Genomic DNA, 27,036 nt, shown 5'->3' with positions numbered 1-27,036 from the left:
AAACCTACACTTTAAATTAAGTTCATAGACAGGCTGCGCTGGCGTTTGTAATTTAGTGCCTGCCCATATAAGGCCGTCCGTCAGCGGCAATCCAATAGCAAACTGCCACTAAATATTCACAGGTGAAGGACTGTGCTTATGGAGAGGAAGATGAGATGGTCAGGGTGGTGTTTGACACAAACTCAAGCGAAACTGCGAGAAAGTTTTAAGTGCCAGGACTAAGGTAACATTAAATACAGCCACGGACATAGTACGAGATGGCACCAGCACAGCTGGGAACCTTCGATGCATGTACACCGAGCGGCTCACGTGAACTGGCGCGGTGCAGAGATAAAGGCAACAGTTCCAAAGAGCGCTGAACAAAAACCGAATTACACAATTGAAAAGGCAGCAAAAAATATGAAGCGTCTGATAAGCATATTCATAAATCCAGCTACTGCGGAAACAAAGCACACGGTGGAAAAAGTCAATGTCCCGCTAAAGGAAGACAGTGTAAAAAAAAAAAAAAACCGTGCATGCAGTGTGTCAGGTCTCAGATAAAGAAGAAGACGAGCTGTTTATTGATGCAGTAAGAAACGAATCGATGAAAGAAACCTGTCATCTTTACAACGATTGACAAACACGGAATGTAACTTGAACACAACACATCCTACAAATACGAGCCTGATTGAAAGAAATAATGATAATCAAATCCTTGATGACCGCAACACTCAGTTACACTCACAAAACAAATACTGTATATTGACAGTCATGTTACGTTATTTTTAAAATGTTCCCTTTTCTTTTTCTAGCTTTTTAACACACTACTTCTCAGCTGCGATACGCGGGTATATATATATGTATATATATATTCCGATCTACATACTCGAATAATGGATACTTTATTCGCCATCAGTGATTGTTTTGGTAAAGCCATACTCAGTGTATTCATTAGATGAACGGTAAAAAAGTAAGGGCGAGGGGAGGATGCAGGCTGTAGTACGCATCAACTCTATCTGAATTGCACGATCACATTTCAGAAAATATACAGTGGTGTGAAAAACTATTTGCCCCCTTCCTGATTTCTTATTCTTTTGCATGTTTGTCACACAAAATGTTTCTGATCATCAAACATATTTAACCATTAGTCAAATATAACACAAGTAAACACAAAATGCAGTTTTTAAATGATGGTTTTTATTATTTAGGGAGAAAAAAATCCAAACCTACATGGCCCTGTGTGAAAAAGTAATTTCCCCCTTGTTAAAAAATAATCTAACTGTGGTGTATCACACCTGAGTTCAATTTCCGTAGTCACCCCCAGGCCTGATTACTGCCACACCTGTTTCAATCAAGAAATCACTTAAATAGGAGCTGCCTGACACACAGAAGTAGGCCAAAAGCACCTCAAAAGCTAGACATCATGCCAAGATCCAAAGAAATTCAGGAACAAATGAGAACAGAAGTAATTGAGATCTATCAGTCTGGTAAAGGTTATAAAGCCATTTCTAAAGCTTTGGGACTCCAGCAAACCAGTGAGAGCCATTATCCACAAATGGCAAAAACATGGAACAGTGGTGAACCTTCCCAGGAGTGGCCGGCCGACCAAAATTACCCTAAGAGCGCAGAGACGACTCATCTGAGAGGTCACAAAAGACCCCAGGACAACATCTAAAGAACTGCAGGCCTCACTTGCCTCAATTAAGATCAGTGTTCACGACTCCACCATTAGAAAGAGACTGGGCAAAAACGGCCTGCATGGTAGATTTCCAAGACGCAAACCACTGTTAAGCAAAAAGAACATTAGGGCTCGTCTCAATTTTGCTAAGAAACATCTCAATGATTGCCAAGACTTTTGGGAAAATACCTTGTGGACTGATGAGACAAAAGTTGAACTTTTTGGAAGGCAAATGTCCCGTTACATCTGCCGTAAAAGGAACACAGCATTTCAGAAAAAGAACATCATACCAGCAGTAAAATATGGTGGTGGTAGTGTGATGGTCTGGGGTCGTTTTGCTGCTTCAGGACCTGGAAGGCTTGCTGTGATAGATGGAACCATGAATTCTACTGTCTACCAAAAAATCCTGAAGGAGAATATCCGGCCATCTGTTCGTCAACTCAGGCTGAAGCGATCTTGGGTGCTGCAACAGGACAATGACCCAAAACACACCAGCAAATCCACCTCTGAATGGTTGAAGAAAAACAAAAGGAAGACTTTGGAGTGGCCTAGTCAAAGTGCTGACCTAAATCCAATTGAGATGCTATGGCATGACCTTAAAAAGGCGATTCATGCTAGAAAACCCTCAAAGCTGAATTACAACAATTCTGCAAAGATGAGTGGGCCAAAATTCCACCATAGGCTGTAAAAGACTCATTGCAAGTTATCGCAAATGCTTGACTGCAGTTATTGCTGCTAAGGGTGGCCCAACCAGTTATTAGGTTCAGGGGGCAATTACTTTTTCACTCAGGGCCATGTAGGTTTGGATTTTTTTTCTCCCTAAATAATAACCATAATTTAAAAACTGCATTTTGTGTTTACTTGTGTTATATTTGACTAATGGTTAAATGTGTTTGATGATCAGAAACATTTTGTGTGACAAACATGCAAAAGAATAAGAAATCAGGAAGGGGGCAAATAGTTTTTCACACCACTGTATCTTTTCAAGTTCTATTTAGTCCATATTTGTCAAACTCAAGGGCCACGGGCCACATCCGGCCCCGCGTGTAATTATATCCGGCCCGCAAGATCATTTTATATACTGTATTATTGTTATTAATGGCCCAGGTATATGAAGCGCTGGTAACACAATAAACTACAGATCCCATAATGCAGCGCTTCAGCTGCCTTGCCGAACACTTACCGCGTTAATCAAGTCTAGCTTATGATGCTGCAAGTTATTGCGAAGCTAGCTCACACGATGCTGGAGAGAAAAGTTCATTCTGAAAATAGAGCCTTTAAAAAGCGATGGGAGGCTGAGTATATGTTTACTGAACCCGTGTGTCTCATTTGTGGAGCTAATGTGGCTTTAATTACAGAATTTAATCTAAGACGGCACTATGAGACAAAACATCAGGGTAACCTGAATGCAATGCACAAGATACAGAAAGCAGAATAATTAAATAAGAATCTGACACTTCAGCGGACGTTTTTACCTGTGCACAATCACAAAGTGATTTCAAGTGAAGCTGCTTTTATGGGAGACACAAATGCACCAGTGCAACTTTCCCCTCTTTCACCAGCAATTTTAACTCAGTTACAGCAATTTTAACTCCGTTACAAAGTGATCAAAAGTCTCGTTTATGCCCTGCATCTTCTCATTAAAGTTGTATCTCACGAATGTCGTATTCGTCGTAGGCATGACAAACGCCAGTGGCTGCGTATCTATGAACTTCATTTAAACTTAAGGTTTACACCGTGCTTTGTTTCTGCAGTAGCTGCACTTATGAATATGCTTGTATGCGTCCTTTCGCTTCATATTCTTTTGCTGCCTACTCAATTGTGTAATGCGTTTTTTGTTCAGAGCTCTTGCTTGTTCTCTGCGTACTGCGTTCACAGTCCGTTCACGTGAGCCGCTCAGAGTACATGCATCGAAGGTTCTTGGCTGTGCTTGTGCTATCTCGTGCGATCTTAAGATGTCCATGGCTTTATTTCATTTTAGCGAAGACCCGGCACCTAAAAGTTTCTCTCGCACTTTCACTGAGTTTGTGCCAAACACTAGTCTATCCCTGGCCATCTCATCATCGTTTACATGAGCACAGTCCTTCACCCGCGAATATTTAGCGGCAATGTGTCTATTGGATTGCTGCTGACGGACGGCCTTATATGGGCAGGCACTCAATTACGTGGGAGGCGTGACGATGAGGGGCGCAACTCTGCTTTACACAGCGACTGAGCTGCAGACTATGGCCGTATATATGTATGTAAGTAGGTTCAAGTTATGACCGCTACGCGTAGAATTTCGAAATGAAACCTACCTAACTTTTGTAAGTTAGATGTAAGGAATGAGCCTGCCAAATTTCAGCCTTCTACCAACACGGGAAGTTGTAGAATTAGTGATCAGTCATTCATATAGAGAGAGAGAGATAGATAGATATAGATATAGATATATATATATATATCTCCTAATAAAAGGCAAAGCACTGACTGACTGACTCATCACTAATTCTCCAACTTCCCATGTAGGTAGAAGGCTGAAATTTGGCAGGCTCATTCCTTACAGCTTCCTTACAAAAGTTGGGCAGGTTTCATTTCGAAATTCTATGCATAATGGTCATAACTAGAAGCTATTTTTCTCCATTTACTGAAATGGAGTTGGGAGGCGGAGTTTCGTGTGACATCATCACGCCTCTCACGTAATCACGCATTACGTAGAAAACCAGGAAGAGCTACAAAAAGCGCTGAAGAAAACATGCATTATATAATTAAGAAGGCAGCGAAACAATTAGAAGCGAGCGAGTGACATATAAAACCATATTCAGCGCTCACGTGAACTGACGCAGTCGCAGACAAAAAGCAACAGTTCCAAAGAGTGCTGAACAAAAACGAATTACACTGCTACGCTCAAATAGACAAACCACACGCTGTGGCGCAATAGTAGAGCCTTCGCCTGTAGCGCCGACGTCCGAGGTTCGATTCCCGAGAGTGGATGCACTAAGTATGTACGCGTGCTTCTCGATTCATTTTAGCCTCGCATCCCCTTGGTTTGAGACGTATGAAAACATATGCGGTTAGCAGAAAGACAGATCACCAATTGAAGCTTCATGAATAATGGATACTTTATTCGCGATCAATGATTGTTTTGGTAAAGCCATACTCAGTGTATTCATTAGATGAACGGTAAAAAAGTAAGAGCGAGGGGAGGGTAACTTATTGAGGCACACAGGCAAAACCACAATAGCACGCCGGCTTGATGTACTGTAGTGCGCATCAACTCGATCTGAATTGCGCGATCACATTCGAAAAAATATTTCTTTTCAAGTTCTATTTAGTCCATATGTGTCAAACTCAAGGCCCACGGGCCACATCCGCCCGGCGTAATTATATCCGCGCGAGATCATTTTATATACTGTATTATTATTAATGGCCCGGGGATATGAAGCGCTGGTAACACAATAAACTACAGATCCCATAATGCAGCGCTTCAGCTGCCTTGCCGAACACTTACCGCGTTAATCAAGTCTAGCTTATGATGCTGCAAGTTATTGCAAAGCTAGCCCACACGATGCCAAAGAAAAAAGGTGATTCTCAACATAGAGCCTTTAAAAACCGATGGGAGGCTGAGTATATGTTTACTGACATTGCGGTAAACCCGTGTGTCTCATTTGTGGAGCTAATGTGGCTGTAATTACAGAATTTAATCTAAGACGGCACTATGAGACAAAACATCAAGATAACCTGAAAGACCTGAATGCAATGCACAAGATACAGAAAGCAGAAGAGTTAAAGAAGAATCTGACACTTCAGCAGACGTTTTTACCCGTGCAAAATCACAAAGTGATTTCAAGTGAAGCTACTTTTATGGGAGACACAAATGCACCAGTGCAACTTGCCCCACTTTCCCTGTTGCCAAGTAATGTTGAACCAAATCGGCACAACGATGTTCCCAAATACGCACTTTGCTGGTAAACTGAGCGCACTGCGCACTGAGTTCACACGGCGCTTTGGTGGCTTTGAAGAACAAAAAGAATTTTGAGTTGTTTCGCAACCCATTTGCTGTCGATGTGGAAACTGCATCTGTGCAGATTCAGATGGAGGTGATTGAGCTGCAGTGTAATGGCACACTGAAGGCAAAGTACAGTACTGCACGGCCCGCACAGTTTATTCACTCCATTCCCGCACAAATGCTCCAGCTCCGTCTACATGCGGCTCGAACCTTGTGCATGTTTGGTAGCACATATCTGTGTGAGAAGCTCTTCTCAGTCATGAAGACTAACAAAACAGCACACAGGAGTCACCTCACTGATGAGCACCTGCAGTCCATCCTGAGAATCTCCACAACACAGAACCTCACACCAAACATAAACGAACTTGTTGCCAAAAAGATGCCAGCGTCCAGCTCTGATAAAATGACATAAGAGCAAAGACAACTGAATGATTTGATTTGTTATTGCTGAAAAGAACACATTTTATTTATATTTCCAGGTTTTCCAGGTTTTGTTATGCACCATGTTCATATTTGAATTTGTATAATTTTGACAGGATATATTTTTATGGAGAGCAAAATCTTTTGGGATATTTAAAATTTAAGTTTTTTTTATATAAAATTACATAAGAGTAAAGAAATTTGAATGTTTGTTCTTTTAACATTTACTTTATTTCTAACTTGTATAATTTAGACAGGATATATTTTTATGGAGAGCAAAATATTATAAGTTATTTAAGGTTTGAGTTGATTTATTGCGGAATAATATTCTGTCGACTAAATAAAAATTCCTTCTATTTAAAATTTAAATAGAACTTAACATAATATCCAGGCAGACTTGCACGTAAGAGCGGGAGTCATCCGTTTTAACAAGCAGCGTATTGCACTGATACGAAATAGCCTGCCCATTTAATTATTTAGGAATGGATAAATAAATTAAGATTTTGTACAAATAATTTTTTAAATTTTTCTTCCTTCATGGATTCTGGCACCCCCAGCAACAGTTGCTCGCACCCCAAAGACTGTATGTATATGTGTGTATATATATATATATATATATATATATATATATATATATATATATATATATTATATATATATAAATATATATATATTAATATATATATTTATTATATATATATTAATATTTATATAATATATATATATAATAAATATATATACTGTGTTACTGTGCCTTCTTTGTCGCACCTTCCTCTTTATGATGCGCCAAATGTTCTCTATAGGTGAAAGATCTGGACTGCAGACTGGCCATTTCAGTACCCGGATCCTTCTCCTACGCAGCCATGATGATGTGATTGATGCAGAATGTGGTCTGGCATTATCTTGTTGAAAAATGCAGGGTCTTCCCTGTAAGAGATGACGTCTGGATGGGAGCATATGTTGTTCTAGAACCTGAATATATTGTTCTGCATTGATGGTGCCTTTCCAGACATGCAAGCTGCCCATGGCACACCCACTCATGCAACCACATACCATCAGAGATGCAGGCTTCTGAACTGAGCGTTGATAACAACTTGGGTTGTCCTTGTCCTCTTTGGTCCGGATGACATGGCGTCCCAGATTTCCAAAAAGAACTTCGAATCGTGACTTGTCTGACCACAGAACAGTCTTCCATTTTGCCACACTCCATTTTAAGTGATCCCTGGCCCAGTGACAACGCCTGAGCTTGTGGATCTTGCTTAGAAATGGCTTCTTCTTTGCACTGTAGAGTTTCAGCTGGCAACGGCGGATGGCACGGTGGATTGTGTTCACTGACAATGGTTTCTGGAAGTATTCCTGAGCCCATTCTGTGATTTCCTTTACAGTAGCATTCCTGTTTGTGGTGCAGTGTCGTTTAAGGGCCCGGAGATCACGGGTATCCAGTATGGTTTTACGGCCTTGACCCTTACGCACAGAGATTGTTCCAGATTCTCTGAATCTTCGGATGATGTTATGCACAGTTGATGATGATAGATGCAAAGTCTTTGCAATTTTTCAGCTGGGTAACACCTTTCTGATTTTGCTCCACTATCTTTATGCGCAACATTGTGGGAATTGGTGATCCTCTACCTATCTTGGCTTCTGAGAGACACTGCCACTCTGAGAAGCTCTTTTTATACCCAATCATGTTGCCAATTGACCTAATTAGTGTTTATTGGTCTTCCAGCTCTTCGTTATGCTCAAATTTACTTTTTCCAGCCTCTTATTGCTACTTGTCCCATCTTTTTTGGGATTTGTTGCTAATGTTGCGAGAAATTTTGAATCAACATATTTTTCCTTTAAAATGATACGTTTACTTGGATTAAACGTTTGATCTGTCATCTACGTTCTATTACAAATAAAATATTGACATTTGCCATCTCCTCATCATTGCATTCAGTTTTTATTCATCTATATATCTCTCTCTCTATTTTATATATATATATATATATATATGTATATATATATATATATATATATATATGTGTATATAATAGAGAGAGATATATAGATATAGATACTCAGCAAAAAAAGAAACGTCCTCTCACTTTCAACTGTTTTTACTTTCAGTAAACTTAATGTATAAATATTTGTATGAACACTAAAAGAGTCAACACCATAAGACATAAACTAAAAATGTTTCACAATGTGTCCCTGAATGAAGGGAGGCTCAAAATCAAAAGTACCAGTCAGTATCTGGTGTGGCCACCAGCTGCTTGAAGTACTGCAGTGCATCTCCTCCTCATGGACTGGACCAGATTTGTTAGTTCTTGCTGTGAGATGTTACCCCACTCTTCCACCAAGGCACCTGCAAGTTTCTGGACATTTCAGGGGGGAATGGCCCTAGCCATCGATCCAAATTGATCCCGCTCCAGGGTACAGGCCTCGGTGTAACGCTCATTCCTTCGACGATAAACACGAATCCGTCCATCACCCCTGGTGAGACAAAACCGTGACTCATTAGTGAAGAGCACTTTTTGCCAATCCAGTCTGGTCCAGCGAAAGTGGGTTTGTGCCCATAGGCGGCGTTGTTGCTGGTGATGTCTGATAAGGACCTGCCTTACAACAGGCCTACAAGCCCTCAGTCCAGCCTCTCAGCCTATTGCGGACAGTCTGAGCACTGATGGAGGAATTGTGTGTTCCTGGTGTGACTCGGGCAGTTGTTGTGGCCATCCTGTACCTGTCACGCAGGTGTGATATTCGGATGTACCGATCCTGTGCAGGTGTTGTTACACGTGGTCTTCCACTGCGAGGATGATCAGCTGTCCTTCCTGTCTTCCTGTAGCGCTGTCTTAGGCGTCTCACAGTGCGGACATGGCAATTTATTGCCCTAGCCTCATCGGCAGTCCTCATGCCTCTCTGCAGCATGCCTAATGCACGTTCACGCAGATGAGCAGGGACCCCTGGGCATCTTTCTTTGGGTGTTTTTCACAGTCGGTAGACAAGTCTCTTTAGTGTCCTGCGTTTTTAGAATTGTGACCTTAAATGCCTACTTTCTGTAAGCTGTTAAGGTCTTAACGACTCATTCCACAGGTGCATGTTAATTAATTGATTATGGTTAATTGAACATGCATGGAAAACATTGTTTAAACCCTTTACAATGAAGATCTGTAAAGTTATTTGGGTTTTTAAAACATTATTGTTGAAATACACAGTCCTGAAAAAGGGGCGTTTTTTTTGCTGAGTGTATATATATATATATATATATATATATATATATATATATATATATATATATATAGAGAGATATATATATAGAGAGAGATATATATAGAGATATATATAGAGATATATATAGAGATATATATATATATAGATATATATATATATAGATATATAGATATACAGTGATCCCTCAGTATATCGCGCTACGACTTTAGCGGCTTCACTCCATCACGGATTTTAAATGTAAGCATATCTAAATATATATCACGGATTTTTTGCTGGCTCGCGGATTTCTGTGGACAATGGGTCTTTTAATTTTTGGTACAAGCTTCCTCAGTTTGTTTGCCCAGTTGATTTCATACAAGGGACGCTACTGGCGGATGGCTGAGAAACTACCTAATTAGAGCACGTATTACGTATTAAATAAAACTCAATGATGTACGATATGCTTCCCTCGCTGTGCTTCGCACACTTAAAAGCTCTAGCAGCACGTATTGATTTTTTGCTTTTCTCTGCCTCTCTCAGTCTCTCTGACATTCTCTGCTCCTGAAGGAGGGGATGTATGCAGACGGGCTGTTTTTACTTAGAAGATACGGACGCTCCTCTAAAAAATGCTGAAAGACTTCCTTCATTTCGCCCTTCCTTGCGGCCGCTTTATCGTGGTGCTTCCACTTAAAAGCCCAACAGCCCTATTGATTTTTGATTGTTTACTTTTCTCTCTCTCTATAACATTCTCTGCTCCTGATGTGCACTTCTTTGAAGAGGAAGATATGTTTGCATTCTTTTAATTGTGAGAAAAAACTTCCATCTCTGTCTTGTCATGGAGTACAGTTTAAACTTTTGACTAAAGGGTGTTATTTCATGTCTAGAGGGCTCTAATAATGTTAAAAAAACGTATTTAGAAGGTCGTAAACAGATTTTCTATGCTCTAACTGTGAAAAAATTAGATTTATAAATAAAGAATCCTACTTCACGGATATTCATTGATCGCAGGAGAGTCTGGAACGGATTAACCGCGATAAACAAGGGTTTACTATATATATATATATGTGTGTGTGTGTGTGTGTGTGTATATATATAGATATATATAGATATAGATATATATATATAGATATATATATATATATAGATATATAGATATAGATATATATATAGAGATATATATATATAGAGATATATATATATATATATATATATCTAGATATAGATATATATATCTAGATATAGATATATATATCTAGATATAGATATATATAGATATATATATATATATACTAATAAAAGGCAAAGCCCTCACTCACTCACTCACTCACTCACTCACTCACTCACTCACTCACTCACTCATCACTAATTCTCCAACTTCCCGTGTAGGTAGAAGGCTGAAATTTGGCAGGCTCATTCCTTACAGCTTACTTACAAAAGTTGGGCAGGTTTCATTTCGAAATTCTATGCCTAATGGTCATAACTGGAAGGTATTTTTCTCCATTGACTGTAATAGAGTTTAGCTGGAAAGGCGTGGGGGGAGTTTCGTGTGACATCATCACGCCTCCCACGTAATCACGCGTGAACTGACTGTCAACGCGAGTGCGTAGAAAATCAGGAAGACCTCCAAAAAGCGCTTAAGAAAACTTGCATTATATAATTGAGAAGGCAGCGAAAAACAATAAGAAGCGAGCGAGTGACATATACTACCATATTCATGAGTCCTGCTACCTCGAAAGAAAGCAAGGTGCAAACCTAAACTTTAAATTAAGTTCATAGACAGGCTACCGCTGGCGTTTCACATGCCCACGGAATGCGGGATACAAGTTTAATGAGAGGACGAGGGATATAAGCGAGAGTTTTGATCACTTTGTAACTAAGTTAAAATTGTAGGTGAAGGGGTGTGCTTATGCAAATTCCGAGACTGTGTTTGTGGGGATTGACAGTTAAAGGCGGGGAGTCACGTCATCATCTCCCCTCCCATTCATCTTATTTCGTTCTTAGCACAAGCACAGCTGAGAAGCTTCGATGCATGTGCTCCTTAACGCGTTAAAAAATAATGCATTTAATCACACTTTGCATTACAAGCAAAGGGGAGCTTTTGTCAATGCATGATTTCCTGGTACACCGATTACATTGATCACCGTATCCCGATTCATTTTACCCTCGCACCACCTTAGTTTGAGAAGAAGTATGAAAAATATGAGGTTAACACAGAAAAACAGATCACCAATTCAAGCTTTATGAATAATCGATTCGCCATCAATATTTGTTTTGGTAAAGCCATCCTCCTTCCATTTTATAAGTTTTCGCCACTAGCCATGATTAAATGAACGGTAAAAAAGTAAGAGCAAAGCGAGGGTGACTTATTTAGGCAGGCATTTATATGACAGCAACACTCATGACAATGTCAATCATGTTACGTTATTATTAAAAGGTTTCCTTTTCTTTTCATTACTTCTTTAACACACTACTTCTCCTGCTAGGCGGGTATTTTGCTATATATATAATATATGAATTACCTCCAAAGAACGCTGAGACTTTTGATATCATGAACGTGTGTACAAAGGGTCTCCTGCCCAGCAAAAGTCGAGCAGCCAGCGTGCATAGCTGTGCCGCCTTTGAGACGCTGACTGCGCTTCTGCCTTAAGTCAAAGTGAGCACTTTTAATTTTTTTCATCCTCCCCCTGCGCTATAGCCCAGACAAGTGCAAACACGGGACCCCTTTTCTACACCACGGCAAAATAATATTAAGGCGATTCACACTTTCTTTTCCACGTATACGATTATGAGGTCCTCAGCTCGGATTATGAAGATACGCACAGGAGTGGAAGACTGACAGTGCCATCACAGCCGATTAATGGCGGGGACGTCTCACCAGTCTACACAAGACACACCGCGACTGTCCCCAGAAGATGCTCATATCGTCAGCGAACACATCTCTATACTATATAAAAGGAAAGGCAACTTTCCTTTCTTTACACCTTTTTCCTTTTATCCCAAACCAAAGCCTTTCTCTCTTAACATTGCAAAGGACACAAAAATAATTTTCTTTAATTGCCGGTAAGGCACATTACCAGAGGCACAAATTTGAAAGTTCACATAGAAAATGTAATTTCTATACCACAGCCGTCGTGTAGCGCCTTTCAAAAGGGATCTACTACCGAGAGATGATCCATATACATTTTAGCTGCTGTTAGTTACTTACCTGTTGTGTTACACAGTCTTTAAAATGTAGTTTACCACTAACCACTCCAGTAGTGCTCAATGTACCTGTACTTCTTAAAGCGTTAATGTTTTACTGTTTAATAACTTATAGACTACATTTTATTATTTTTCCCTTGCAATCAGTGACCAAAGCTATACACACACATATAGACACATACAAACATACACACAAGTATATATATGTATATATATGTATGTATGTGTATATATATATATATATATATATATATATATATATATATATATATATATATATATATATATATATATATATATATATATATATATATATATATATATATATATATATATATACATACACATACATACAGACTACATTTTATTATTTTTCCCTTGCAATCAGTGACCAAAGCTATATACACACACATATAGACACATACAAACATACACACAAGTATATATATGTGTATATATATGTATGTATGTGTATATATATGTATATATATATATATATATATATATATATATATATATATATATATATATATATATATATATATATATATATATATATATATATATATATATATATATATATATATATATATATATATATATATATATATATATATATGACAGCAACAATCCAAGCTGTGATAAAACAGTAAAAAGGAGGCATGTCAGGACGTCGTGGTACATTTTCTGATGCAGCTAGACGAAAATAACTTTGTGGCGCTGCCACCAAATACACAAAACAATTACAGACAATCATGTTACGTTATTTTCAAAATATTTCCTTTTCTTTCTCTTTCCTTCTTTAACACACTACTCAATGGCCTGGTATTCTACTAGTATATATATATATATATATATATATATATATATATATATATATATATATATATATATATATATATATATATATATATATATATATATATATATATATATATATATATATATATATATATATATATATATATATATATATATATAATAAAAGGCAAAGCCCTGACTCACTCACTGACTCATCACTAATTCTCCAACTTCCCGTGTAGGTAGAAGGCTGAAATTTGGCAGGCTTATTCCTTACAGCTTACTTACAAAAGTTGGGCAGGTTTCATTTCGAAATTCTACATAAGGGTCATAACTGGAAGCTATTTTTCCCCATATAATGTAATGGAGTCTTGAGTTGGAGATGGCGGGGGGAGTTTCGTGTGACATCATCACGCCTCCTACGTAAGTACGTAGAGCACAAGGAAGAACTCCAAACAGCGATCAGCACAAAGCGCCATTTCACAATTGAGAAGGCAGAAAAACATTATGAAGCAAATGATGCATACAAGCATATTCATAAGTACAGCTACTGCGGAAACAAAGCAGGCGTGAACCGTAAGTTTATATTAAATTAAGTTCATAGGGTACCACTAGCGTTTGTAATTTAGTGCCTGCCCATATAAGGCCGTCCATCAGCGGCAATCCAATACAAACACTGCCGGTAAATATTCACGTGTGAAGGACTGTGCTTATGCAGAGGAAGATGAGATGGTCAGGGTGGTGTTTGGCACAAACTCATTGAAACTGCGAGAGAAACTTTTAAGTGCGGGTCTTAGCTGACATTACACGAGATGGCACCAGTACAGCTGGGAACCTTGATGCAAGAACACCAAGCGGCTCACGGAACTGGCGCAGTGCACAGACAAAAGCAACAGTTCCAAAGAGTGCTGAACAAAACCGAATTACACAATTGAGAAGGCAGCAAAAAATATGAAGCGTCTTATACATAGAATCATATTCATAAGTGCAGCTACTGCGAAACAAAGCACACGGTGGAAAAAGTGAATGTCCTGCTAAAGGAAGACAGTGTAAAAAAAACCCGTGCATGCAGTTTGTCACATCACAGATAAAAAGGAAGACGAGCTGTTTATTGATGCAGTAAGGAACTAATCGATGAATGAAACCTCTTATCTTTACAACGATTGACAAACACGGAATGTAACTTGAACACATCCTACAAATACGAGCCTGATTGAAAGAAATAATGATAATCAAATCCTTGATGACAGCAACATTCAATAACACTCACAAAACAATTACTGTATATTGACAATCATGTTACGTTATTTTTAAAATGTTCCCTTTTCTTTTCATAACTTCTACTTCTCCACTGCGACACGGGTATATATATAAATGTATATATATACCCGATCTACAATACATACTTTAGCATAGACAAGCCACACGCTGTGGCTTAATTGTAGAGTCTTCTCTAACGCCGACATTCGAGGTTCGATTCCGAGAGGGATGTACTGACTATGTACTGACTATGCGCTACCGATTCATTTTACCTTAGCATCTCCTTGGTTTGGGACGTATGAAAAATATTAGGTTAACGCAGAATCATGTTACGTTATTTTTAAAATTTTCCCTTTCTTAGCACAAGCACAGCTGAGAAGCTTCGATGCATGTACTCCATAACGCGTTAAAAATAACGATTTAATCACACTTTCAATTCCAAGCAAACGGAACTTTTGTCAATGCATGATTTCCTGGTACATCCATTACACTGATGCACACATCACAGCTACAAAAATGTTAGAGTCGGAATAAAGCGCGTTCCTACGACTGATCATTTCGACTTCCCGAGTAAGCCTTGATAAAAGCATGGTTTTGTGCACACTGAAAAGCAAGCAAAATTAGATGCATTACAGAAAGCGGACTTTGTGGCTCTTACTGGGGATCATTGGACTTCCGTGACCGTTAGTAATTCTAAATACATCTAATTACAAAATGTTCAATGATCACACTGTTTTAGCCTAATGTACAAAATAATTTTGGCTAATGTTACTCAGAGTTTAAAGAGTAAGCTGGTCAAATTACCTTTTATGTTTCTGACTTATTTTTTAAGAAGAAAACTGCACTTTATGGTGAAATTTTGGTTATTATTATTTAAAGACAATACTATTCTGAAAATGTACTTAAAGTACTTAAACTACCACTTTATTTTTAAGTCTGCCCAATTTTAACCAGGGATGATATTTTTGTTTCTGTTTTGAATTCAAATGCAGTTTAAAGGCTTTTTTTCAGAAATTAAAACAGCTTCAGTTTACAATATTCATGTCCATGTCTATTATTTGATTCTGTAAGCCCACTAAAACCGTTTTAAATAAAAAAAAAAAAACATTTGCGATTTGGGGCAAATTTACGTGTCGATTACATACGATTAATCAAGATTAATTCTTACACAGCCTCTAATTAATTGGATTAATTTTTTAATCGAGTCCCACCTAATATATATATATGTAGATTTGTATATATATGTGTATATACAGTATATATGTAGATATGTATATGTTGTATATACAGTATGTATATATGTGTGTGTATATATACAGTATGTGTATATATATATATGTGTATATATATGTATGTGTATATATATGTTTATATGTTTATATATGTGTCTGTGTGTGTGTATATATATATGCCAGCAACACTCATATCAATGACAAAACAATTACATTAACAATCATCTTACGTTATTTTTAAAATGTTTGCTTTTCTTTTTCATAACTTCTTTAACACACTACTTCTCTAATCGCGGGTATTCTGCTAGTATATATATATATATATATGTGTATATATATGTATATATGTGTGTGTATGTATGTATATGTATATATATATATATATATATATATATATATATATATATATATATATATATATATATATATATATATATATATATATACATACTGTATATATGTATGTATACAGTGATCCCTCGCTATATCGCGCTTTGACTTTCGCGCCTTCACTCTATCGCGGATTTTAAATGAAAGCATATCTAAATATATATCACGGATTTCTTTGTTTTGTTGGTATGGCATCTAGCTGGGAACTTGTTTGTATCCTCCTCTATCTAGAGCCAGTGGTAAAATTTCATTGGGGGTGAGTGCCTGTTATTGATTCCAGAATAATGCTATAGGTAGGGGGTGATTCTTTCTAAATTTAGCTGTGTGGAGGTGCCGGTGTGTTGTGTGTTTTAGTAATTTAATTATTCTTAAATTGAATAATTGGCTTTGTGGCCTGAAACTACCTTGTATGTGTAGACATTGCTTCTTAAGAGAAGCCATTCTCCAGAGCTTCAAATGTATCATGGAATTGTGAATCTCCTGCACAAATGTAGCAATTCATGAAAATTCTGATTTTGTTTTTTTAATACACAAATTTCCTGAACATATTTATTTGGTAAACAATCTTTCTTACTTTTTGAAAGAATAGTCAACATATTTTTTTTTAATTACTGTTTTATAATATGCCTTAGTCTTTACTGAGAAATTTGTTTTTTATTGTTTACATTTCATTTAGGTCACTGCATAGGATGTCACCTTCCAGTTGTAGTTGCTCTTGACCAGAACTTGGAGCTACAGAATTTGGTAAATGGCAACTGCACAGCAGGAGCCGAGGATGTAAAAATGTGTATCAAATGTCATTTGCTACTACCGATGCTGAAACAAGCTAGAATAATTATGTTTTTGGAACATTGGGTATTGATTGGTCCCGAAAAGTATTGGTTCTTGTAACATTCGTCCTGAGGTGATAATGAATGACAATCTCAGAATTGCTCTGGAAATCATACATTCCTATGAGTTTAGATAAACCATAAACCTGGTAACTGGGCATTGCAGGATTGTGTTTCATGAATGTTGTGTTTTTTATTTTTAATTGTAACTTTAAACGTTTAGACACCTTGCACGCTATCTGTTAATTAGTGAACATTTTTGTAGCTCAAATCAACAAGAAATTACTCCCGCCCCCACCAAAGCAAATTGAAGAGCAAACAAAGATGTCTAATTATGCTACAAGGCCTGGGTATCCTTAGCAGTTTTTATTTTAAACTACTAGGGGGCTCTGCCCCCTGCTTTCTTCACTCGCCCACCCCCAGGTTTGGTTAACTGGATATACAATTTAAAGAGATTGTTATTTTCATAACAATGTGTTTGTGTGTCCCAGTGATCCTAGGAGCTATGTTGTCCGGGGCTTTATGCCCCTGGTAGGGCCACCCAAGGCAAACTGGTCCTAGGTGAGGGATGAGACAAAGAACGGTTCAACACCTCCAATGAAGAATGAAAACTGTGGACGACGTTTTCCCTTGCCCGGACGCGGGTCACCGGGGCCCTCCTCTGGAGCCAGGCCTGGGGGTGGGGCTCGCTGGCGAGCGCCTGGTGGCCGGGCCTGCACCCATTGGGCTTGGCTGGGCACAGCCTGAAGAGGTAACGTGGGTCCTCCTTCCCATGGGCTCACCACCTTTGGGAGGGGTCAAGGAGGTCAGGTGCAGTGTGAGTTGGGTGGTGGCCGGAGGCGGGGACCTTGGCGGTCTGATCCTCGGCTATAGAAACTGGCTCTTGGGACGTGAATGTCACCTCTCTGAAGGGGAAGGAGCCTGAGCTAATGCGCGAGGTTGAGAGGTTCCGGCTAGATATAGTCGGATTCACCTCGACGCACAGCTTGGACTCTGGAACCAATCTTCTTGAGGGGGGCTGGACTCTCTACCACTCTGGAGTTGCCCCCGGTGAGAGGTGCCGAGCAGGTGTGGGCATACTTATTGTCCCCCGACTTGGAGCCTGTGTGTTGGGGTTTACCCCGGTGGACGAGAGGGTGGCCTCCCTCCACCTTCGGGTGGGGGGAAGTGTCCTGACTGTTGTTTATGCGTATGCGCCGAACAGCACTTTGGAGTATCTACCCTTTTTGGAGTCTCTGGAGGGGGTGCTAGACGGCATACCTTCTGGGGATTCCCTCGTTTTGCTGGGAGACTTCAATGCCCACGTGGGCAATGACAGTGAGACCTGGAAGGGCGTGATTGGGAGGAATGGCCCCCCCTCGATCTGAACCTGAGCGGTGTTTTGTTATTGGACTTCTGTGCTCGCCACGGATTGCCCATAACGAACAACATGTTCAAGCATAAGGGTGTTCATATGTGCACTTGGCACCAGGACACCCTAGGCCTCAGTTCGATGATCGACTTTGTGGTCGTGTCGTCGGACTTGCGGCCATATGTCTTGGTCACTCGGGTGAAGAGAGGGGAGGAGCTGTCAACTGATCACCACCTGGTGGTGAGTTGGCTTCGATGGTGGGGGAAGATGCCGGTCAGACCTGGTAAGCCCAGTTTTGGCCAATAGTTTGCCGATTCCAGAAGATCACTTGAAACTGGAGATGGCCTTGCAGTCCGCGCTTTCATCTATCTACTCCTCGCGAGCCGAAAGCATCAGCTATAATGGGTATTGCCACTTCACCCGCAGAGCATGAAAGCCGAAACAATCTGTCCGAACTGAACGTAATGATCGCCGTGGCCATAAATGAGCTCAAGAAAGACATTCAGAAAAATAAATAGAAAGAAAGCGACAAATGAGAAGCTGTGGCTGGAGCTGCAAGAGCTGTGGCAGGATAATAAAGACGTGGGAAAATTTGTATACAGTGGAACCTCCAGATACGATCACCTCTGTAAACGAGAAATTCAAGATAAGAGGAAAGTATGAGCGAAAAATTTGGATCTAAATACGAGCATTGGCTCGCGTAACAAGCCACAAGCCAGGCTGTGGTTATGCGTGACGCGTTTCCCGATCCGCCTCGACTCGGGGGTTCACCCAAGCTGACGCTGCCAGCCCGTCAGCTCACTCAGTGTTCCTTGTTCTCCCGTAGTGTGAGGATCTACGCGTTTGTGCGCTTGTGATTTCATTGTTTCGCTGTAGCAGTTCGCTTTATTAGCATATCCAAAAATATCTCGGACATGCAGACAGAGAATAGGAGACTATTGCCCTCAAGAGGAGAAAGAGAGAGAGAGAGAGACGCGTGCGCGACAGAGAGAGATAAGGAGAGAGAGATGCGCACGAGAGAGAAGAACCATCAGCTCAGTTATGCTCACATGACGCTCAGCAGACAAAGTGTATCCATACTACTAGTATTGCAAGACATCGCTCTTTTATCAAGTCAAAATTAATTAAAAAATTTAGCTCGTCTTGAAAAGCACTCGTTAACCAAGTTACTTGCAAACCGAGGTTCCACTTGTATATATTATTTATCAGTGTTATTTGTTAGGAAAATTGATTTTTATGTTGATATTTTTGAGGGTGCGGAACGGATTAACTGGATTTCCATTATTTTCAATGGGGAAGTTTGTTCTAGATACGTGAAATTCGCTATACAAGCTCAGTGCTGGAACGAATTAAACTCGTATCTTGAGGTTCCACTGTATATATTGCTCTGATGCAGCCTTTAAAGGTATGCTTGGGAAAATTGAGGAACACATTCAGGAAAATGCGTCCAAACTGAAAGCACTTGCTGATCAGCTGGAAGACGTTAAGCAGACATTCACGACTCGAATTGAAACAGCTGAACAGTTGGCATCTACCCCAATGGAAAAGGTACAGCTGACTTCCGAAAGCAAAAAACTCGGAGACTGACTTTTGGCTCTGGAAGATGGATGCAGAAGGAATAATATTAGAATCGATGGTCTACCTGAGAATCGTGAAAGTCCAAACCCAGTGAAACTCGTAGCTGAACTATTCTCAAAAATAATTGGAGAGGACTTTAAATCAGATACCGAGATAGCGGCAGCTTATCGCATACGTGGATCAAATACCTCTAAAACTAGGACTGTAATTGTTCGCTTCGAGAAATTACAATTTAAGCTTAAAGTAATGTCACTTCTCAGACAGAAACAAAAGATTATATTTGAAAATAACCACATTCGTATTTTCCCGGATTTCTCACCCTCAACAGCTGCTAAACGTGCCGCTTTTTACAACAATAAACAGCGGTTACGGACAGCCGATATCCGATACAGCCTCTTGTATCCTGCCAAACTGAAAGTGAATATTCAAGACAAATATTACACCTTCTCCACCACGGAGGAAGCAGAAAAGGAGTTAAGAAAGGTGATGCCAACACTGTTTTAAAATATGATAGTGAGTCGCACCCTGTCATGGCATGGCAAGAAGATGTTACCTGATGTCTGATCCACTTGCAATAATACGGGTACCATAATTATACATCCTTTTTCATCTCAGCTACTTTGTTTTAATTACAATCATACGCGTATGTGTGGAAGAAATTAAAGTAGTTTTTTTTTTTGTTTTTTTTTTTAATCTTTTTACTATTCTAAAGGAGACTCTTTAACACCATACCCTTGGTTTATTGTTTATTGCATTAGGGTTTACTATGCTTATCCAGGGCCACTTTTTAACACCATTCCCTGGGTTTATTATCTTAATATTTCAAGACTGTTGAAGATTATATTTTATGCATATAGTATTTAGACTTTATCGGCAATAGATATCTCTACTTTTTAATCCTCAAATGCCACTGCTGGGGGGCTTGTTTTGTTTTGGACGTGCTCTGTCTCTAGGTATGTCAGAGGACTGGGACTTTGTGAAGTGGGATCTAGCCTCATGTGGGGAGGCAAAATGGGGAGTGGGGGGATAAGGGGGGAAGAGAAAGAGCAAGCTATATCTAATCTGCCCTTTTAATTCTTAGAATTATAATTACCAACGTAACAATATGCTGCATGCCAATAACTCGTGGGAAAACTGGAAATTAAGGTTAAAGCTGTCTCACTTCCAGTTAAGACTACAAAATGACATCAAAAATTCAGAATCCATGTCTCCATAATGGGGCAGTTAACTTTGTGAGCAGGAATGTTAAAGGCCTGAATCACGAATTAAAGAGAAAAAAGTATTCTCTCTAAACGCTAAAATAGTATTTTTACAGGAGACCCACTTAACTAAGCAAGGATCAGTTCCGGCTGCAAAAAGACCGGACTTGCTAAATGTTCCATTCCAGCTTTACAAAGAAAACTAGAAGTGTGGGAATTCTCATGTATAGAACAGTTTCATTTGTAGCATCAGATGTAGTACCTGATCCCGAAGGGAGATATGTGACTGTCATGGGCAATTTATTTAACTGTAAAGTGATTTTGATAAATGTTTATGCACCCAATGTTGATGATAGGGAATTCATGCAAAATGTATTTACATCCATTCCCAATGTGAACACTCACAAAATTATAATGGCTGGGGGCTTTAAGTGTGCTTTAAATCCACTCTTCGATAGGTCTCCTGTCACAGGGGTGATGACATCTAACACTGTAAAAACAATTACATAGTTTTTAACTGACCAAAACTTATCAGACCCCTGGAGGTTTCTAAACACAAACTCAAGAACATATTCCTTGTACTCACCAGTGCACCATTGCTACTCAAGAACTGATTATTTCTTTATAGATAATAATTTCTTGCCTACGATTAAATCTTGCAAGTACGACGCTATTGTTATTTTCCGACCGTGTCTCTCTGATCTTGAAGCTAAAATCATTATGCCACACATACTCATCTTGGAGACGGTGTCTTATCTTAACCCACTTCTATTAGCAGACGAGAACTGTTCAGAATTTATATCAAAACAAATCAGTTTCTTTCAAAAGACAAATACATCCTCAGAGGTCTCTGCAGGAATACTCTGGGAAACTCTAAAGGCCTTCTTAAGAGAACAGATTATTTTATATCTTTCCCAAATAAATAAATTAGAAGCCAAGAAGGTATCAGAGCTAACCAGCGAAATTGCTAGAATAGATCAAGAACATGCCAGGTGTCCAAGTGAGGCTCTTCATAGGAAAAGGCAGGCTCTGCATTCAGAGCTCAACCTCCTAACAACTGAAACTGAACAACTCATTTTTAAATGAAGACATCATTACTATGAACTTGGAGAGAAAGCTAATAAGCTCTTAGCTCAACAAATCCACAAACAAGAAGTTCACAATCGACAACACGAACAGAGATAAAATCATTGACCATAAAAATATAATGCACACATTTAGAGACTGCTATGAATCCTTATATTCTAGTGAGTTCAATGAAGATAACATGCAATCTAATGCATTTCTGGATGCATTACAGATACCACAAATAGATTCTCTTAGTGCAGAGGAATTAGGTAAACCTCTGGCGCTATCAGAATTACTAGATGCTATAAAGTCACTTCAGAGTGGGAAAGCAGCAGGCCCTGATGACTACTACCCTGTCGAGTTTTATAAGAAATTCTCCACTTGGCTAGCTCCCCTGTCATTACCAACATTTACAGAAGCTAGAGACAATCAAATTCTACCTCAAACTTTTCGCCAAGCATTAATCATCGTCTTTCCTAAATAAAATAAGGACTTATTACAATGTGCATCATACAGACCAATTTCACTTCTGAATAATGATGTTAAGATACTAGCTAGAAAAGTCCTAGCTAGAAGGATGGAGAAAGTGCTGCCTTCGGTAATATCACAAGACCAAACTGGATTTATTAAAGACCAACACTTAGCTTCCAATCTTTGACACCTGTTTAATGTAATATATTCACCAGCAATGTCAAAGACCCCAGAGATGATGATATTGTTGGATGCAGAAAAAGCATTTGATATGATTGACTAGAACTACCTTTTCACTACATTAGAGAAATTTGGGTATGGATCAAACTACTGTATATCAATCCAGAAGCTTCAATTTGTATTAACAACATTTGTTCAGACTACTTTAAACTAGAACGTGGTACCAGACAAGGATGCCCCTTGTCAACACTGCTATTTGCAGTCGCCATTGAACCACTGGCAGTTCACTGTCGAAGTGCTTATCAGATAAAGGGGATTATCAGAGAAGGACTTGAACAGAAAATTTCTTTATATGCAGATGATATTGTACTATATATATCAGACCCTCAAAATACTGTGCCTGCAGTCTTAACAGCACTTACAGAATTTCAAAAGATCTCTGGTCTTAGAATTAATTTGAACAAAAGTATGCTCTTTACAGTGAATTCACAACCATACAATATTAGGTTGGACACCTTCCCTTTTATCATCACAGATCAGTTTAAATACCTAGGGGTAAATATCACAAGTAAACATAAAGCTCTTTATCAACAAAATTTCGCCGTCTGTATGGAAAAAATTAAGCAAGACTTGCATAGATGGTCAACCCTTCATCTCACTCTCGCTGCAGCAAACATGCAAGCTATAAAAACCTGGGCACAAATAGATGAACATACACAGGCTTGGTGCGCATTATAAATAAAATCCTGCAGTACTTCTTTATATTCCGTGCCCCTTTGTGCCCTTGTTAATGCAAGTTATCGCCAATATACTGATAACCCAATTGTGCTTTACTCACTCAGAATATGGAACCAATGTAGAAAGCATTTTAAGATGGAGAATCTTTTATCTGTGGCATCTCTGCATGAGAACCACATTTTTCAACCCTCGCAAACATATGTAGTTTTTAATATCTGGAAAACATTTGGGATTAAATTATTTGGAGATCTTTATATAGACAACATCTTTGCATCCTATGAACAATTACATTCCATATTTAACTTTCCAGCAACACATTTCTTTCACTATCTACAAATTAGAAAATTTGTTAAACAGAACCTGCTCGATTTTCCTCATCTCTCACCTTCCTCTATGCTGGAGAAAATATTGCTCAGTTTCAAGGACCCAGACAGCATTTCTGCAATATATAAAATTATTTTACAGTCCCTCCCTTTCAAAGATCCAAGAGGACAATGGGAAAAGGATCTTTCACTCAACATATCAGAAAAGGAGTGGACGGTAGCAATGCAGTGAATTCACTCAAGCTCCATATGCACAAGCATACACTTATCCAACTCAAAATTATATATTGAGCAATCGCTTAAAACTGTTCAAAATGTTTCCAAGATCCAACCAGCGAAAGCTGCAGTCAAGTTCCAGCCTCACTGGGTCACATGTTTTGGGCTTGCACCAAATTAACATCATTCTGGACAAAACTTTTTAAGTGCCTTTCAGACAGCCTTGGTGTCACAATCTTTTCTAACCCATTAACAGCTGTGTTTGGTGTTCTTCCAGATGGGCTTAAAGTGGAGAAGGACAAACAAACTGTGATGGCCTTTACTTCACTATTGGCACGCAGACTTATTTTGCTAAACTGGAAGAATCCTAACTCTCCTCTTTTAAGTCAGTGGGTAATATTATTTGAAATTGGAAAAAATCTAATTGTCACTTAGAAGATCTGTGCAGAAATTTTTCAAAACCTGGCAGGATCTAATCCATAATATTTTAGAATAAGCTCTTAAAGCACTGAGGAAGCAGATTCTCTTCCCATTTCTTTTTCTTCTCTGTTTATTTTTATCCGCCTATTAAACTCATCAATTTATTTATTTTTACTAGCTTTAAGTTTTACTCCGTTGGCCATGCTCTCTTTTTCAGGGGCAGGGGGTTGATTTGTTTTCAATCCTATTTTTTGTAAAAATTGATCTATTTGTATGGAATGATTACAATAAAATCAATTAAACAAAAAGAATATGTATTCTTAAAATTGTCATTCATTAATTTTTTGGGGGGAAAAAGAGCATTAAGTGAAAGCAAAGCTAACGATAACCTTTATTTTGACAGGGGAAGTTATTTGTGTGGAAGGCATGGATCACTCTCTACATAGAGGGGAAATGATGTCTATTGGGCTGCACGACAGGTACTGTGCAATGTATGTGTCCTATTTTTTTCTACTTTTGTAATATTAATGTTAAGTAGCTTTGATGTTATTGGAAAATATAGGGAGCAATTGAAAACTCATATTCTTGGAGGGTGGAAAAGATTCAGTAGTAAATTTGCAACGAGAACTGAAGAAATGCAATCTGAATATCCATGCTATGATCATAATTTTTATTTGCATAGCACCTTATCCAAAACCCAAGGTCACTTTACAAATTGAATAGCATTTATATAAAAAGAATACTATAGGATAAAACAAAATCTTTAAGATGATACAATGCAAATACAGACCAGTATAGTAAATTAATAATACCATCAAAATATACACGTAAAATACATGTATATAGAGTGTGTAAAACTTGTAGGTATTAAAAAAGCATTGAATATTGGGTGTGTTGATATGTTTTGAAATTAGACTTAAGAAGAAGGACTTGTGCAGTTGGGGAGACAATGAGGATTAGTGTTAAGGAAAAATGAAGAAGAGTGTTTCACAATTTGGACTCCCACAGTAGGCCATTTGACGTAGGGAGCAGAGAGAAGACCAGTGCCATAAGAACTTACAGAATGAGTTGGCATATAAGATTGAAGAAAAGCAGAAAGACAAGAAGGGGCAAGTCTATTAAGTGCTTTGTATGCAAGTGTGAAGAGTTAAAATTGAATATGAATTGGTGAATGCATTAATTAGAATCTCCACAATGGAGAAGCGAAATGAAGATAAAGAATGGGTGATATTATGTAGGTGATAGAACTTGGCTTTAATCACAAAGTTACTGTGCATTTGAAATGTAAGTGTATCTAAAGTTACACCAAAATTATGAAGTATATTAGAATCAGTGACTGTAATACCCATCTAAGTTAAGAGAAAAATTACTAACATTGGAGCGAGCAGTTTTGGACTCTACCAACCTGCTGTCAGTTTTATCCCATAAGATAATTAGATGTCATCCAGTACTTAATATCCTGATTGTAGTTAGTTAGAGAGGAACTTGGGAATTGATCAGAGGGATGAGTTTTTAGAATATCTGATTATCTTCTATATAGGAATGAAACTGCAAATTATATTATGACCAGATATGGCAGTCTTATAGCAGCACTCCCAACCAGGAATGACACCAAGGAGGCTATAATATACAAAAGGGTGTGGTGTGTTTATTATGCTTTTTTTCCTCAACTTAAAATGCTTACAAGTGTGATGATCACAAGAAGAACCAAGTACAGCCCTGCTGTTTCTCTGGACCTCAACTGTTTGTATCATATCAGATAGTTCATCCATTTTTCTGCAGTGTTCTGCATTTGCAACTCTCCTGTCACCTTCAGTCTCTTTCCCTCTCCTTTTCTGTCATCCAAATCCTCCCACTTACAGGCCTCACTTTTTTATGCCAGTGAGCATTTGCCAAATCCTCCTCCCAACACCATACTCAGGATGCCAATGGCACTCATCGGTCTTGCATTCCCTCAAAATGATTATTTTCAGCACCATACCCAGAATTATATCCATATTAATAAATTACCTTTGGAAATCTTGGTTCTTTTTTTTTTTTTTAAACAAATATTGTGCAGCTCCCTCCCTGCACCCCAAGTTCAAGTTCAAAATTAAAGTGTTGGAACCCTTTTAATAGCTTCTTGACCTCCTTAAAAGTACAGTACAGCAGATACCCATACATCCCCAACAAAAGCCCTTTCTTATAATAATAGTTTGTGACTTGTTGGAATTGCTTAAGTATATAACATAAATAGCAGTTTGAATTCTCTGACCTACCACTTATGCAAATGTAGTTAGGTGATGTTTGCCATTGAAGTGATTTTACCCTTGCTGTTTAGTGGAAAAAGGTTGGAATAAACCAAGTATAATGACTATTGGGATGTCTAATAAATTCACATCAGTTCGTAGCAATTTAAGGAACATTTGTAATTTGAGGAGAGAAGTTGAGTGAAATGGTTGTTTTACAGTATGTGACAAAGACAACAATAACATCCGTTCTAATGATTTTCTATACTGATATTACCAAGACTCTTGTAATATTTTTG

General features: G+C 38.5%; 1 protein-coding gene across 2 annotated transcripts in view; it reads left to right on the top strand.

The window, feature by feature from the left end:
• Positions 1 to 27,036, top strand: part of klhl13 (kelch-like family member 13) — a 167,618-nt gene that overhangs the window by 9,905 nt on the left and 130,677 nt on the right. Inside the window, exon 2 of one of the 2 annotated variants that reach the window (XM_039766509.1) lies at positions 24,913 to 24,988. In XM_039766509.1, coding sequence (XP_039622443.1) covers positions 24,936 to 24,988 — 53 coding nt within the window. In that variant the 5' untranslated portion in view covers positions 24,913 to 24,935. Of the gene's footprint in view, positions 1 to 24,912; positions 25,001 to 27,036 lie in introns of both variants that reach the window. The other variant, XM_039766508.1, reaches the window with a different exon arrangement.

The sequence above is a fragment of the Polypterus senegalus genome, chromosome 10 (genome assembly GCF_016835505.1).
Source record: "Polypterus senegalus isolate Bchr_013 chromosome 10, ASM1683550v1, whole genome shotgun sequence".
Taxonomy (NCBI): Eukaryota; Metazoa; Chordata; class Cladistia; order Polypteriformes; family Polypteridae; genus Polypterus; species Polypterus senegalus.
This window is presented reverse-complemented; position numbering and strand designations above follow the sequence as displayed.